The following is a 13,010-nucleotide window of genomic DNA, read 5'->3' on the forward strand; positions in this document are numbered from 1 at the left end:
GGTGGTGGTGGTGGTGGAGCTTGAATTTGGGGCCTGGGTGCTGCCCTTGAGGTACAGCACCACCTCAAGTATTAATATATTGTTCTGAAATTTATTTATTTATTTATTTAGTGTGCTCCTTCTGAGGCTTGAATTCAGGGCTGGCCTCGGTGCTATCCTTTAAGCTTTTCTTTTTTTGAATTAAATTTTACTGATAAGGTGTTGTACAAAGGGGCTACAGTTCCATAATAAGGCAGTGAATACATTTCTTGTGATATCTTAGACCCTCATTTCTCTTTCCCTAGATCAGGTAGGCATATATACAAAATCCAGTCAGTTCTGAAATTTTTGATTGGTGTAGTTCTGGGGTTTGAACTCAGGCCTCTTGGTTTCCTACTTCATCCCTGCCCCTCACACTTTTTGGTTTTGTTACTTTTTCCATGAAAGGTGTCACTTTTTGCCTGGACTTGGTTTGGACTGTGATTGTAAATTTGTAACACAGTGCTTTGTTCTTTGAGATAGTCTAGATAGTCTTCCTTTACTGATTTTTTTTTTTTTTTTTTTTGCCAAAGGTTGGCATCTTCTCCCAAGTAGCTCAAATTATAGGCACAAGCTACTATATATCATGCTTGGTCACATTTCTTTCTCTGAGTACTTCATGTTAGTATCCAAATATCGCTTCATATACCTATATCCATCACTCTTCAAATGCAGCTCAGTCTTTTGTTGACTTACTTATCTTTATCATAAAGTTGAGTTTGGGTGCCTCTGTGCACTGGTTAACTGACAAGATTCATTGTAAGAACATGCCTGGCATGTCATAAGCATTGTGTATTTAATTATCATACTTTCAATTGGTTTGATATGCTTTGGTTACAGTTAAAAAGTGATTTAATGTAATCTAGTGCATGGCTATAATCCAGGCACTTGGGAGGTTGAAGCATGAAGACATTGAATTCAAGGATTTTGATTAGCCTGGACCCTGTCACTCCCTCCAAAGGAAAAGAAAAACAGATAAAAACTTTTCAGTTTTTGTGGGATGGTTGTAGCATGCCTGTAGTCCTAGCTACTCAGGAGGTTGACATCTGAGTATTGTGGATTGAAGCCAGCTGAGCAGCAAAGCCTGTGAGACTTTTTCCCCCATTGGTCCTGGGACTTGAACTCTGGGTCCTGGATGTTGTCCCTGAGCTCTTGTGCTTTAGGCTAGCACTTTACTACTTTGAGCCACTTTACACTTTGGTTTTTTTTGTGGTTAATTGGAAATAAGACTCTTGAGGACTTTCCTGCCTGGACTTTGAACCACATTCCTCAGATCTCAGCCTCTTTAGTAGCTAGGATTTACAGGCGTGAACCCCCAGTGTCTGACCTCTTTCGACCACTAAACTACCAGAAAAAGAAAAGTTGGAAGTGGAACTGTTAAGTATAGAGCACTAACCTTGAATATAAAAGCTCAGGGACAGCACCCATGCCCAGAGTTCAAGCCACAGGATAGCTACTAGAACTTGAATTTAGGGTCTTAGCCCAAGCCTTGCCACTTTAGCCACACACCCAGTGCTTAAGAATGTTTTAAGGTAGTAAATGTTATACATATTTGGTATTTGCAATTTTAAGTATCAAGAATACAAAGATTTATCGAAACATGACTAGTAAATGAGAAGTGAAGTTTATTAACTTGAGAGACATTTCCTCTTGGTAGGAATTCTTATAAAATCTCTTATAAATCTCTTATATGGCACAATTGTGTGCAAACTGAGAATGTATTAGAAATTTCCTTGAGGGTATAAGATAGGTCATGAAGAGATTTAAAAAAAATCACAAAATGTTGCCTTTATCCCCAAAGTGGGATATTTGGGCAGGTTAACACCTGCTGGGTATGAGCCTTTCTTGGTTATGTTACCTTCCTCATCTCTCAGACTTGAGAGTATCTTTTTCTTCTGACTTTATATACATTGGAATTATTTGTCAAATGTATCTCAATGTTTAATTTTGAAAGTTACAGCCTGTGGGAGAGTATGGATTTAACACAAAATGGTAATTTAGTGTTTCAGTGAGTGAATTTTTAAGTCCCTTGTTTTCAAAGGGACTTATCTTTCAAAGAGTATTAACTGTATATAGTGTATACAGTATATAATAGTACATAGTATATATAATTTATTTGGAAGGTAAAATTGTGTATTCTACTTTCAAAGGTTTGGAATTTTTGCATCCTCCCTAGCTCATTCTATGTGTGGGAGAGAGACAGTGACATTTATGTTCAATTTTCCTTGTTTATCTGGAAATGACAAAAATTAAACTTTGAGGCACTGTAAAATGTAAAAAAATGTTGCTTAAACCAAGAGCATGTAGGAGAACAAATGGTAATGGGACTTTGTGTATTTGTTATATTTCTATATGTATAACATTTATGTTTCTTTGGGCTGAGAATGTGGCCTGATGGTAGAGTGCTTGCCTAGCATGCATGAAGCCCTGCGTTTGATTCTTCAGCACCACATAAACAGAAAAAGCCAGAAGTGGCTCTGTGGCTCAAGTGGGTAGTGCTAGTCTTGAGCAGAAAAGAGCCAAGGACAGTGCTCAGGCTCTGAGTGCAAGCCCCAGGACTGGCAGAAACAAAAAGCATTTATGTTTCTCATTGCAGTTGTTGGCACTTACCATGGTTCCCAGGACCAGTCCCATCAAGTGACTGGCAACCACCAGCAGCCTCCTCAGCAGAACACTGGATTTCCTCGGAGCAATCAGCCTTATTACAATAGTCGCGGTGTGTCTCGTGGAGGTTCTCGTGGTGCTAGAGGCTTGATGAATGGATACCGGGGACCTGCCAATGGGTTCAGAGGTAAAAGAACAAAGATGCAAGTTCTAATGAATTTATAAGTTGGGCTTTTTCTTTTCTTTTTTTCCCCTTGTAAAAGTCCTATGTTTTTCAAGAGAGATGTATCTCTGAATTTTCCTCTTAGGTTCAATTTTAGCATTTTATTGATTGATTTTATTTACAGTATTGTGACTCATCATTACTTGCAGCCTTTTTGTTAGGCTGGCACTCTACCACTTGTGTTATGCCTAAAGTTCCATTAAGTATATATTTAATGGAGTTAATCCCCCCACCCCCCAATTTGTATTTTGTAGTTTTTTTGTTTTTGGTGATAGTACTGGATAGAGTTTGAAGTCAGGTGCTTAGTACTCTACCACTTGAGTCATGGCTCTAGCCTATTTTGGTCAGATGATTTTTTAGATAGGGTCAGGCCCCCCCCCCCCCCATTTGCCGTAGAAATTTATTGTTTGTTTTTCCTACCACAACTGAGATGACGACTTATTAATACAGCCTTTTCTGTTGAGATGGAGCTCCTTATGAGCTTTTTTTGTCTTGAATAGTGAGATGACGACTTATTAATACAGCCTTTTCTGTTGAGATGGAGCTCCTTATGAGCTTTTTTTGTCTTGAATAGTGTGGAACCATAGTACTCTTCCCATCTTAGCATGTTGCGTAGCTGATGGGTACATGCCATTTCACCTCACTTTTTTGCCTGGGTGGAGTTTCACCCTTGGTTGTCCTGATTAGCCTCGGTATTATTCATGATTACAGGCACCTGCCCTTATAGGGATAATTTTTTCTTATGTATTACCAGGTCTTACAGCGATTTCCTTGTTTTCATGTGTGTATAGTCATAGTTTTATAAAAATTTTTACCGCTTTTGATAGTCTCAGGTGTTTGAACTCAGGAATAGATGCCCAACTGCTAAGCCGTGTGTATGTCTTTTTGTTCCAGCTTTTTTTCTCACTGGTTATTTGCTTGGTAGGATCTTGCTTCCCTGCCTGGGTATGTGCTGCCTGGACTATGAGGTGCCTATTTTAGGTTCCCATTGTAGCTGGATTGACAGGTTCTCATAGCACTATATATAACCCAGTGTTTTTTAAATTCAGGTGGTGCATCATGGACTTTTTTTTGCCTAGGCTGGCCTCTAGTTATGATTCTCCCGATTTTAGCCTTCCAAATAGCTAGGCTTAGAAGTGTCAGCAGTAAGCTACCTGGCTGAATTTTTTTTTTTTTTTTTTTTTTTTTTTTTTTTTTTTTTTGCCGGTCCTGGGGCTTAGACTCAGTGCCTGAGCACCGTCCCTGGCTTCTTTTTGCTGAAGGCTAGTACTCTACCACTTGAGCCACAGCGCCACTTCTGGATTTTTCTACTGTGTATGTGGTGCTGAGGAATCAAACCCAGGGCTTCATGAAGTATGTGAAGCAAGCACTCTTATCACTAAACCATATTCCCAGCCCTGAAATTTTTCTAAGGCAGTTAGTACCTACAGATATTTATAAACACGTTGCACCTGTTAGACATATATGAGTTAGTTTGGATAAGTAGCATGCTTATAATTACCCAGTTCTTTGGTTTTCATTAATAAAGGAAAAATTACTTGTGAGAAAAAAATTTATTTTTCTTGTCCTAAATTTTAGGAGGATATGATGGTTACCGTCCTTCATTTTCTAACACTCCAAACAGTGGTTACACACAGTCTCAGTTCAGTGCTCCCCGAGACTACTCTGGCTACCAGCGGGTAGGTAAATACAGTGTGGGACTCAATGACTTAAGTAATTTTGGGGGTAATTATTTGCTATCCAAAGTATGTTATAGAAAAAGATGGCCTTTTGCTTTTCTTTGTATTTCATATACAAAGGTCACATTCAACTTGACATGGCACTCTTGAAGATCCCTTTTATTCAGTTGAACGTTCTTGAGCATAAAAGAAATACTGTACTTAGACAATATCTTTTAGCTACATTAGTATTCTGTAACAGACTGTAAAACCAAAAGGTAGATTGTTTTTAGATGATGCTTTCTGAATGATACTCTTTATATTCACCTACTTGTAAAATAAAATATGCACATGAAAAATTTACTTTTTCTTCTTAGTACTAACTAGCTTGTCTTTTAGGATGGATATCAGCAGAATTTCAAGCGAGGCTCTGGGCAGAGTGGACCACGGGGAGCCCCACGAGGTAATATTTTGTGGTGGTGATCCTAGCTCCCAAGTGGAGCTTCTGTTCTGGCCTTGGAAGAGCTGTTCATAGTCTGCATGTAGGTTACATGTTAGGAGTACGTTGATCTTTTCAGACTTGTTGCTAGGGATTAAATGAAATGCTGTTTCTAAAACTTAATCTTGAATCCAAATTTTCATTTTTGAATGACTTTCCCTGTTAATATACAAACTGTCTTAAGAACAAGAACATTTTCTCTTCCTCAGAAAAAGTGTTTTTCCAACTGGAAATTATTTTTTCAGGCCCTAACACCTGCTAAATGTTTTTAGGAAGTACTTATTGAAACATTTTTGTAAGACATTTTTGGAGTGAGAGTAAACATTTATATAAATTTATTATCTTTTCATTTTTGAAACATGCATATTACATATTATATTTTAGGACCAGAAACCCTTTAATGGCCAGATAAGCCATAGTTTTCATATAGAGAACCATTTAGAAGTAATAGAACTAATAAAAATCTGAATATATTTTAGAACACTGTTAGTGACCTAAGTACCAAATTACTTCTGATTTTCAAGTAGCATCCCAGTTCTTACAAACTTGTTTGATTACACTTAAAAATGCAAGTTGAATAGCTTTTTGTTTTGTTTTTGTTATTAGAGAAAATTACTTCCTATTTGGGCAAGAAGTTAATCTGTATAACAACTAAAGCTAGCATTTCATGTAATCTGAAGTTCTAAATGGTTCTCTGATTGGAAGGTTAAAAAAATAGGTTTTATCTAGTTATTGGCCATAACATGTATAAAATGTATACTAAGGACAAATTAAAAAGTACTTTGAGTGCTAGTAACAGTTGGCCAGCAAAAGGTGCGATTTTTTTTTTCCACATTAATGGATCACTTGGGAATTACTGACTTGAAAGAAGTATCAAGGTTTTTGCATGTGAATGTGGGTTATGTTCTTTCCCACCTTGTAGCATATTCTATGAAAATTGAGTTAACTGACAGCTAAAAATCTGTTTTAACAGCATGTAAAAAACTATTTGTGTTATAAGTCATTATACAATTTTGAATGTTATGTAGTTTCTTTTGAACAGTTTAGGTAATAAGGTCTGTTTTCCTTCTGGTGCTTTTATTAATTTTGATAGTATGATGTTAATACTGAAATGTAAGCTAGAGTGTACATTAGAATGTAAGCTCCATGAGAGCAGGTAATTTGTCTGTCTTTACTGCTGTATCTATTCCCAACGCCTGATGACAGTGCCTAGCACATAGTAGGCACTCAATAAATACTTGTTGAATGAATGAGTACTGGTGGAATACTCCATTAGCTCTACTCTTTTTTTAGCTAGAGAACTTGAGCAAATTTGCGCATGACAACTTCCAGGACAGGTGAAACACTGAAGAATTGACCTCTTAAACCTAATAATGTGGTGACAAGCTGCCTACATGCTTCTTCAGATGAAAATCTGCTTGAAGGCAAAACAGATAATATTTGAAAGAAAAATCAAATGCCATTTTTGTCTTCTAGGTCGTGGAGGGCCCCCAAGACCCAACAGAGGGATGCCGCAAATGAACACTCAGCAAGTGAATTAATCTGATTCACAGGATTATGTTTAATCGCCAAAAACACACTGGCCAGTGTACCATAACATGTTACCAGAAGAGTTATTATCTATTTGTTCTCCCTTTCAGGAAACTTATTGTAAAGGGACTGTTTTCATCCCATAAAGACAGGACTACAATTGTCAGCTTTATTACCTGGCTATGGAAGGAAACTATTTTTACTCTGCATGTTCTGTCCTAAGCGTCATCTTGAGCCTTGCACATGATACTCAGATTCCTCACCCTTGCTTAGGAGTAAAACAATATACTTTAGGGGGTGATAATATCTCCATAGTTATTTGAAGTGGCTTGAAAAAGAGTAACTTTGGCTTTTGACATTGGATAAAATATACAAATTAGCCCCAGAGTTATTCATGGTAATTGAGAAAACTAGGACATTTTCCTTGATTGGAAGATGGAGGGAGTGTAGTGTGGTTTGGCAGAACAACTGCATTTTACAGTATTTCCATTTAAATTGGATCACAGAATGTTTAGATGCATACCAAATTATGCATGGGTCCTTAATCACACATGTAAAGCTGGCTACTAGCTTTGACACAGCACTGTTCATTTGGCCAAACGACTGTGATTAAAAACACATGTAAGTTGCTTAGCAGCTGATACTATATAAAATAGCCAAAATGCAAATTAGGCTTTGATTGGCACCTTTTGAAAAATATGCAACAAATAATGGGATATAATCTGGATGGGCTGCTTCTATATTTAATGTGAAATATTTAGATACCTTTTGAACACTTAACAGTTTCTTTGAGACAATGACTTTCATAAGGATTGATACTACATCTATATCAATCTATCGATAAAGATAGATAAGTCTATCTGTATAGATCATTCCTTATGATGTGTATCGTCATCACTAATCCTTGAATCTTTGTTGTATTGTCACCTAAATTCGTTCAGGTACTGATGAAAATCGTTAATGGATAATCATAACAACCTTTGGTCACATTTTTTTCCTGCAGCTTGAGAGTTCTTTAAAGAAAAAGATAAAAATGCCTGCTGCTACCACTCATTTAAATTGCTATCTTTTGAAAAGCACCAGTATGTGTTTTAGATTGATTTCCCTGTTTGAGGGAAATGACAGTCAATAACTTCAGTTCTCATGGTAATAAAACAAATAAAACATGTTTATAAAAGTTGTATTTTGAAACACTGGAGTTCAACAGCTAGCAGCTTATGTGATTCACTCCATTGCTGGTTTCACAAATTTAATGGTTATCTCCAGCAGCTGTATTATATGCACTTTTGTCTAATTGAACTTTAATTGAATTCTCCTTTTCTCATGGAGGCATTTATGTGAGAGCGGTGATTCCTACTCTTAGATGCATAGGGAGAATCTGAAGTTTGATAGAGATGGAGAGTTTAGTAGTGGAATTTAGTGTTGGAATTTGTGCTAGCAATTTGAGCACCAGATCTGTGTGCCTGAGAACTTAATGCTGCTTGTTGTCCCGTTCCACTTTGACTTTATGGAGAATTAAGCCCACCTGTTAAGCAAAGGCTACTAAGTTAATGGTATTTCCTGTGCAGAAATTAAAATTTACTTTTAGCCTTTAGCTAAGGAACAATTTCCAATACCTATTGGAATTCAGTAGCTACTCAGTTCCTTAAAAACAAAACATTTCTCAAATATTCATCATTAGAGAACTGGAGGTTTTTTTGGGGTGGGTGGGTGGGCTGGTTTTGTAATCTAAAATGGATAGGCGGTTGAACATTCCACATCCAAAAGTTTTGTAGGGTGGTGGGTAATGGGGGATTCTTCAATGTTTATTTTAAAATAAATAAAAATAAGTTCTTGACTTTTTTCATGTGTGGTTGTGGTACATCATACTGCAAGGGTTATCTGTTTACTTTTGCAAATGAGTATTTCTTTTGCTAGCACCTCACCTTGGGTGCTTTAAATGACATCTATCTGGGATGTACCACAACCATATGTTAGCTATATTGTAGATGGGTAAAATGTTCACAGTTCATTAGCTAATTCCTAAAATTTGCAATTTTATAGGGAACTAAGTTTGCTATCTGTAGAATATTCCTGTCACTTGAAAACCAAAAAGTAAATGAGTTTCATCCAGTATTTAGTATTCAGAGATAGGATGGGGAAAGATAGATGCCTTCTACATTTTAAACTTGTATGCATTGGTGCAGATGGGAATGTCTGAAGTGTTCAGTGTTTTGTTTCTAAAGACTTGTTCTTTTTAAAACACCAAGGGGGAGGGCTTTCTGTCATGTCAGCTTAAATGTAAACCTTTTATTAGCATTTCAGACCCTATTTCTGGAGCAAATGCTTCATTAGGCAGAGATCTTCTTTGAAAGTCCCATTATGATTTGAATCTTAGTATACTCTATATGTAAATGCTTGTCTTAGTTGCAGAGGCTGTTTGGTCAAATGCGTATTTTAGAATTGCAAATGAAATGGTTGTCACAGACTTGTCTTGGTCTAGAAAGACTACATATAAACTACTTTTGCATATACACTATCACCAGTCATGTTACTTGAATACTGAAACTTAAAAAAAAAGTTCTAGTAAAGGAAGAAGTTATCAACCTCCTTGGTTAGGGGCAGTTTCATTCCTAGATCCTAAATACTCCCAAAGAATATAGAACTGTTTTTTGCTCCTCCATCAGTGTGTCTTGATATTAGAACAAATGAGCTTTTAATGTTTTAAGTTTAAACTTGCAGTTGTCTCCTTATATATACAACTTTAGTGGTGGGAGACTTTCCACTTGAAGCAGGAAAGAGAATATGTGCTTATTCTAGTCAGTTCATAAGTGCAGAGGTAGTAGAAGCAGCTTTTTAACACGACGTAGGCAATTTATATTGTTCCATTATTTTATACTGATTTATCTGATGAGAAATTGCACATAAGCACAGAATTCATGCCCTTTTAATTTTTAAAATTTATTTAATTTTTTGTTGGTCTTGAGGCTTGAACTCTGAGCATTGGAACCTTCCCTGAGCTTTTGTGCTCAGGGTGAGTGCTGTACCACTTTGAGCCACAGTGCTATTTCCAATTTTCTGGTGGTTACTTGGCGATAAAAAGTCTTGACTTCCTTGCCTGGGCTGGCTTTGAACTTCAATCTGCAGATCTCAGCCTCCTTGAGTGCTAGGATTTCAGGCGTGAACCACACATGCCTGGTTGTGCCCTTCATTTTTATTTTTAAGCCCCTGAATCTGTGCCTGACTTCTTATTAGACACTCAGTTTTGTTGAATCTGTGTTGTCCTTGAACTGGTTTCCCCTTTATAAAAGAAACTAGGAAAATGAAGTGTTATTTCTATATCTTCCCCCATTTTAAAGTCTAAACGATGGTGAAAAAGACAAGTGAATGTTTTAAATTCCATAATATATGAAAACTTAGTTGTCTTTGAGCAAAGACATCTTCAGTTTCATAGTTTACTGAGGAAGTGCTCACACACCCCTCTCCCCCCCCCCCCCCCCCCGCAGCTGGTGCTGGAGTTTGAATTCAGGGCCTTGAGCTCTCACCATAGCTTTTGTGCTCCAGGCTGGCACTCTTCTACTTCCAAAGAAGTGTTCCTTGTAAGAGAAGGAAAAAAAAATCTGGTCCTTTCATCTTCTGAGAAGCTCAGACTACTAATAAGTCTTGTCAGTCTCCTACTGTTACAAACACCCTACTTCAAATGTTTCTAAAATCTAGTCTTATGTAGTAGCTTGGCTCCTGTGTAGACTGTGAGAGACAAGTAGTTTGTCTCCGAACTAAAGCAGTTCTAGAGATAATAGTCTCATGGACTTTGATTCCTGGTCTAACCTCCAATTTCGACCCTCAGATTTCAGCCCCTTGAGTTGAAATGATTACAGGCATGAGCCAACTGCCCTTGGCATTAAGGATATTCTTATTTGTACTAGCTTTGTGTAAATACTGCATTTCTTCTAGACATGGCTACTGAGCTAGGGCTTCGTTCAACACAGCTATCTTGAGAAATGATGGCCATCAAATGGTGAGAAATCAACATGGTTTCTGCTTCCATTGAGCTGTCTGTAGTCAATGTGATGACCCAAAAGTAGTAAATGGCAGTGAAGTAAAATGGTTAATGATACTAAGACCATCTCCTAGTCATGTCAGGAAAGACTAGTTGAGGTGTAAATGACATGAATAACAGGAGAAAAGTGTGTCTTGGTCTAACATCCACTGACTGAAGGGGTGGTTGAAATGCAAAGAAATAAGTATTAGTGGTTAAGAGGCTGGAGAAATGGAGAAGGGACCATGTGGACAATTTCATAGCTAAATTTCATGTTTAGTTTTGGAAACTAGTTTTTTTTTAAGCTGTATGCATATGGGAGTGGAGTTAGTGGGTCACTTAATAAAATTAATACCAAAAAAATGGCTGGGTGCTGGTGGCTCAAGCCTGTAATCCTAGCTACTCAGGAGGCAGAAATATGAGGATTGTGGGTCCGAGCCAGCCCAGCTAGGAAAGTGACTAGTGTCTCCAATTAACTACTAAAAAGCCAGAATTTGAGGTGTGGCTGACAGTGCCCAGGCCTTGAGTTTAAGGCTTGGGGCTAGCATAAAAACATACTAATTGCAGTGTTTCAAGCAAAGGTGTTTTTATTGAAGTAGCTTCCTGCTCGTGAAAACTGCAAATTAAAATATGGGGTATGGCTTCTGCTACTTTTTAAAAAAAAATCTCATTGACCTGTTCATTATCTTATCCTGGTTACTGCAAGCCTGCTTTTCTGGCTGTCCAATCCCATGATTTAAAATGAAATCAGTAGTCAGTCACTCCTATGTTTAAGTCCCATGTCCCACAGAAACTTCAAGCTCAAACTAATGTAGGTTTTGACTACCAAATGCTAAAAAATGACCTAAATTATCCTTTAAGGAACAATCATCTCATTGCCCAGGGAAGTAGGTTGAATACTATTATCTTTTATTTCCTTTAGAACCACAGAATTCCTGAGCCATCCCAACAGTTGGGGCCACCACTACTACCATTCTAGAACAGGAAACTTAATACTTGCACTCTTGTGGTCCCGTGGTGTATTTTGAATAGTAGCCAGATTGAGTAGAGGGCATATTGGAATGTGTCATGTATGTGTTACCCAAGCTGTAGTCTGTCACAACGAAAATCCTATGGTTGACAATACACAGCACTCAGTCCACAATCTCAAATTCACTCAAGTATTCTCAAGGTTTATTTTAAATTTAGGCCCGTGTTTCATCCAGTGTTGCCTACTTCAGAGGATTACGTTTCCGTCTCAGAAATATTCTGGGTACCTTATTTTTAATAGCATAGGTAGGATAGAATTTGCGTTTCAAATCCTCACGAAGGACAAGACCATGTCAATGTCCAGCCTTTCTGAACAGAATAGTGTGTAGCATATTGACATTTTGTTAAAAGAATAAAGAAATGGTGGGTACTGAGCTGATTATATGGAAAGGTAGTTTCAAAGGTAAGAGAAATGTATTTGGTTCCGAACACTAATTACCAAGAGTTTGTGGTACTCGAGAAGGAATTTGAGCCAAGTAGCTGGTTATACTTCTCGAAGTGGTCGCACAACCTCTATTCTCACCCCCTCGGCGGGAAATAAATTGGTGGTGGTTTCCTTGGGACAGAAATTAGTGACTGAAACGGAACTTGTGCACTCAGGTAACAGCCTAAAGGGAACTTTCTAAGTACCACGGTCACAAAATTAGGGTTGGACCGTCTACAGGATTCCGGATAGGTTTGTGGCTGGCGGGTCCTGCTAGATGAACAAAACGGAATACTCTCACATTAAAAGGGTCAAGAATTATTCACATACTCAGCCCAGCAGTGAAAACCTTGAAGTCCTGCCTGCACTGACCTGTTGGGGGCTGTCCTCTGGCATTCTCAGAACAGCGGTGATTACAGGAAGTGTATTTTGTCCGAGGTATCCCGGGAACGGCGCCACGTGTTACAGCTAAAACTCCCGGAAATAAGCACAGCTATGGTGGGGACACGGGCCCTCCGCCTTCCGGTGTGTTACGTCATCACCCAAGGACAACATCCAGGAAGGGCCCGCTGGCTTGTTGTCGCCGACCTTTTAGTGCGCGTGCGTGTCTGTTGCCTTCAGCGCCGAGGTGGAAGCCGCTTAGCCGGGGGTGGGAGGCGGACTCCGATAACTAGAGAAGTCAGGCATTCGCTCTAGCCAGCCCGCCTCGCCCTTCTGTTCTGGAACCCCGTGCCCCACGTGCTTCCGTCTCGCTGCCCTCTGAGGCTCGCCGGTCCCGGGAGCAGGTACTGGTAGTGGGGCGGGCTGGGGATGCTAAGGCGGGCGTCTGTGTCCTCCCGGGGTCAGAGCCGGTTGGCCCGTGTCGCTGGCCTCCCTCTCCGCCTCCTGCAGGGCACAGCTCCCTCTCGTTCGCAGCCGCTCGGGGCGTGCTTTCCAGGCTCTGCCTTAAGCGGTTGCGTGGCCCGGCCCACTCCCTGCGGGGACCTTGGTCTGGGTGGTCGTGGGGG

General features: G+C 39.0%; 2 protein-coding genes across 2 annotated transcripts in view; both read left to right on the forward strand.

Annotated features, from left to right (window-relative positions):
• The window catches only part of Caprin1 (cell cycle associated protein 1), a 44,038-nt gene extending 35,664 nt beyond the window's left edge, over positions 1-8,374 (forward strand). Inside the window, exons 16-19 of the mRNA XM_048359507.1 lie at positions 2,615-2,809; positions 4,424-4,524; positions 4,903-4,966; positions 6,479-8,374. Of these exons, the coding sequence (XP_048215464.1) occupies positions 2,615-2,809; positions 4,424-4,524; positions 4,903-4,966; positions 6,479-6,543 (425 nt within the window). The 3' untranslated portion in view covers positions 6,544-8,374. The remainder of the gene's footprint in view (positions 1-2,614; positions 2,810-4,423; positions 4,525-4,902; positions 4,967-6,478) is intronic.
• Positions 8,375-12,581: 4,207 nt separating this feature from the next.
• Nat10 (N-acetyltransferase 10) overlaps positions 12,582-13,010 on the forward strand; it is a 36,021-nt gene continuing 35,592 nt past the window's right edge. The window contains exon 1 of the mRNA XM_048360227.1: positions 12,582-12,788. The gene's annotated coding sequence lies outside the window, so the exon portion shown is untranslated. The remainder of the gene's footprint in view (positions 12,789-13,010) is intronic.

Source organism: Perognathus longimembris, chromosome 13 (genome assembly GCF_023159225.1).
Source record: "Perognathus longimembris pacificus isolate PPM17 chromosome 13, ASM2315922v1, whole genome shotgun sequence".
Lineage (NCBI taxonomy): Eukaryota > Metazoa > Chordata > Mammalia > Rodentia > Heteromyidae > Perognathus > Perognathus longimembris.